At 49.7% G+C, this 5,000-nt stretch overlaps 1 protein-coding gene across 1 annotated transcript in view; it reads right to left on the bottom strand.

Moving 5' to 3' along the window:
- The window catches only part of rbm34 (RNA binding motif protein 34), a 13,132-nt gene that overhangs the window by 7,040 nt on the left and 1,092 nt on the right, over positions 1 to 5,000 (bottom strand). The window contains exons 3-4 of the mRNA XM_079856493.1: positions 3,976 to 4,105; positions 2 to 105 (exon numbers count right to left, since the gene is read on the bottom strand). Coding sequence (XP_079712619.1) covers positions 2 to 105; positions 3,976 to 4,105 — 234 coding nt within the window. The remainder of the gene's footprint in view (position 1; positions 106 to 3,975; positions 4,106 to 5,000) is intronic.

The following is a 5,000-nucleotide window of genomic DNA, read 5'->3' on the forward strand; positions in this document are numbered from 1 at the left end:
CCGGTCCTGCAGCTTCTGCTCGGCCGCGGAGACACTCTTCACACTCGGCTTCTGTCCGCGGATCGGCTCCGGAGTCTGAGCGGGAGCGGGCGGAGCCGCTGTGGGCTGAGGAGAAACACCAGCGTTACCACACACACACACACACACACACTGAGGAGAGACACCAGCGTTACCACACACACACACACACACACACACTGAGGAGAGACACCAGCGTTACCACACACACACACACACACACACACACTGAGGAGAGACACCAGCGTTACCACACACACACACACACACACACACTGAGGAGAGACACCAGCGTTACCACACACACACACACACACACACACACACACTGAGGAGAGACACCAGCGTTACCACACACACACACACACACTGAGGAGAGACACCAGCGTTACCACACACACACACACACACACACACACACACTGAGGAGAGACACCAGCGTTACCACACACACACACACACACACACACTGAGGAGAGACACCAGCGTTACCACACACACACACACACACACACACTGAGGAGAGACACCAGCGTTACCACACACACACACACACACACACACACTGAGGAGAGACACCAGCGTTACCACACACACACACACACACACACACACACACACACACACACACTGAGGAGAGACACCAGCGTTACCACACACACACACACACTGAGGAGAGACACCAGCGTTACCACACCCACACCCACACCCACACCCACACACACACACACACTGAGGAGAGACACCAGCGTTACCACACCCACACCCACACCCACACCCACACACACACACACTGAGGAGAGACACCAGCGTTACCACACCCACACCCACACCCACACCCACACACACACTGAGGAGAGACACCAGCGTTACCACACACACACACACACACACACACACACACTGAGGAGAGACACCAGCGTTACCACACACACACACACACACTGAGGAGAGACACCAGCGTTACCACACACACACACACACACACACACACACACACTGAGGAGAGACACCAGCGTTACCACACACACACACACACACACACACACACACACTGAGGAGAGACACCAGCGTTACCACACACACACACACACACACACACACACACTGAGGAGAGACACCAGCGTTACCACACACACACACACACACACACACTGAGGAGAGACACCAGCGTTACCACACCCACACCCACACCCACACACACACACACACACACACACACACACACACACACACACACACACACACACACACACACTGAGGAGAGACACCAGCGTTACCACACACACACACACACACACACACACACACTGAGGAGAGACACCAGCGTTACCACACACACACACACACACACACACTGAGGAGAGACACCAGCGTTACCACACCCACACCCACACCCACACCCACACCCACACACACACACACACACACACACACTGAGGAGAAACACCAGCGTTACCACACACACACACACACACACACACACACACACACTGAGGAGAGACACCAGCGTTACCACACACACACACACACACACACACTGAGGAGAGACACCAGCGTTACCACACACACACACACACACACACACACACACACTGAGGAGAGACACCAGCGTTACCACACACACACACACACACACACACACACACTGAGGAGAGACACCAGCGTTACCACACACACACACACACACACACTGAGGAGAGACACCAGCGTTACCACACACACACACACACACACACACACACACACACACACACACACTGAGATGCTCTGATACACACACACACACACACACACACACACACACACTGAGATGCTCTGATACACACACACACACACACACACACACACACACACACACTGAGATGCTCTGATACACACACACACACACACTGAGATGCTCTGATACACACAAACACACACACACACTGAGATGCTCTGATACACACACACACACACACACACACTGAGATGCTCTGATACACACACACACACTGAGATGCTCTGATACACACACACACACACACACACACACTGAGATGCTCTGATACACACACACACACACACACACACACACACTGAGATGCTCTGATACACACACACACACACACACACACACACACTGAGATGCTCTGATACACACACACACACACACACACTGAGATGCTCTGATACACACACACACACACACACACTGAGATGCTCTGATACACACACACACACACACACACACACACACTGAGATGCTCTGATACACACACACACACACACACTGAGATGCTCTGATACACACACACACACACACTGAGATGCTCTGATACACACACACACACACACACACACACACACTGAGATGCTCTGATACACACACACACACACACACTGAGATGCTCTGATACACACACACACACACACACACACACACACACTGAGATGCTCTGATACACACACACACACACACACACACACACACACACTGAGATGCTCTGATACACACACACACACACACACTGAGATGCTCTGATACACACACACACACACACACACACTGAGATGCTCTGATACACACACACACACACACACACTGAGATGCTCTGATACACACACACACACACACACACTGAGATGCTCTGATACACACACACACACACACACACACACACACACTGAGATGCTCTGATACACACACACACACACACACTGAGATGCTCTGATACACACACACACACACACACACACACACACACACACACTGAGATGCTCTGATACACACACACACACACACACTGAGATGCTCTGATACACACACACACACACACACACACTGAGATGCTCTGATACACACACACACACACACACTGAGATGCTCTGATACACACACACACACACACACTGAGATGCTCTGATACACACACACACACACACACACACTGAGATGCTCTGATACACACACACACACACACACTGAGATGCTCTGATACACACACACACACACACACACTGAGATGCTCTGATACACACACACACACACACACACACACACACTGAGATGCTCTGATACACACACACACACACACACACACACACACACACTGAGATGCTCTGATACACACACACACACACACACACTGAGATGCTCTGATACACACACACACACACACACACACACACACACTGAGATGCTCTGATACACACACACACACACACACTGAGATGCTCTGATACACACACACACACACACACTGAGATGCTCTGATACACACACACACACACACACACACACACACACACTGAGATGCTCTGATACACACACACACACACACACTGAGATGCTCTGATACACACACACACACACACACACACACACACTGAGATGCTCTGATACACACACACACACACACACACACACACACACACACACACACTGAGATGCTCTGATACACACACACACACACACACTGAGATGCTCTGATACACACACACACACACACACACTGAGATGCTCTGATACACACACACACACACACACACACTGAGATGCTCTGATACACACACACACACACACACACTGAGATGCTCTGATACACACACACACACACACACACACACACACACACACACACACACACTGAGATGCTCTGATACACACACACACACACACACTGAGATGCTCTGATACACACACACACACACACACACACACACACACACACACACACTGAGATGCTCTGATACACACACACACACACACACTGAGATGCTCTGATACACACACACACACACACACACACTGAGATGCTCTGATACACACACACACACACACACTGAGATGCTCTGATACACACACACACACACACACTGAGATGCTCTGATACACACACACACACACACACACACACACTGAGATGCTCTGATACACACACACACACACACACTGAGATGCTCTGATACACACACCTGTGGCGCGGGGACGAACACTAGAGTGTTTGCTGATGAAGAGGAGGAGAATAAAGCGGATAACGCTCCGGGTTTGTGTTGTTCTGGGAAGAGGCTTCCGGACACCTGACCCACCGTATACTCATCTCCACTGTAACACAACACAACACACATTACACAACACACACAACACCTGACCCACCGTATACTCATCTCCACTGTAACACAACACAACACAACACACACACATTACACAACACACACAACACCTGACCCACCGTATACTCATCTCCACTGTAACACAACACAACACAACACACACACATTACACAACACACACAACACCTGACCCACCGTATACTCATCTCCACTGTAACACAACACAACACACATTACACAACACACACAACACCTGACCCACCGTATACTCACCTCCACTGTAACACAACACAACACAACACACACACATTACACAACACACACAACACCTGACCCACCGTATACTCATCTCCACTGTAACACAACACAACACAACACACACACATTACACAACACACACAACACCTGACCCACCGTATACTCACCTCCACTGTAACACAACACACACACACACACACACACATTACACAACACACACAACACCTGACCCACCGTATACTCATCTCCACTGTAACACAACACAACACACACACACACATTACACAACACACACAACACCTGACCCACCGTATACTCATCTCCACTGTAACACAACACAACACACACACACACATTACACAACACACACAACACCTGACCCACCGTATACTCATCTCCACTGTAACACAACACAACACACACACACACATTACACAACACACACAACACCTGACCCACCGTATACTCACCTCCACTGTAACACAACACACACACATTACACAACAGCTCACAGTACACAACCACACACAACCACACACAACAACAACAACAACAACAACCTGAACACACACAACAGCTTAAAAAGTCTAAACTTTTTGTCATGATATCAACTCTTCGTCAGTTATGAT

The sequence above is a fragment of the Squalius cephalus genome (assembly GCF_949319135.1).
Source record: "Squalius cephalus genome assembly, chromosome: 22".
NCBI classification, from domain to species: domain Eukaryota; kingdom Metazoa; phylum Chordata; class Actinopteri; order Cypriniformes; family Leuciscidae; genus Squalius; species Squalius cephalus.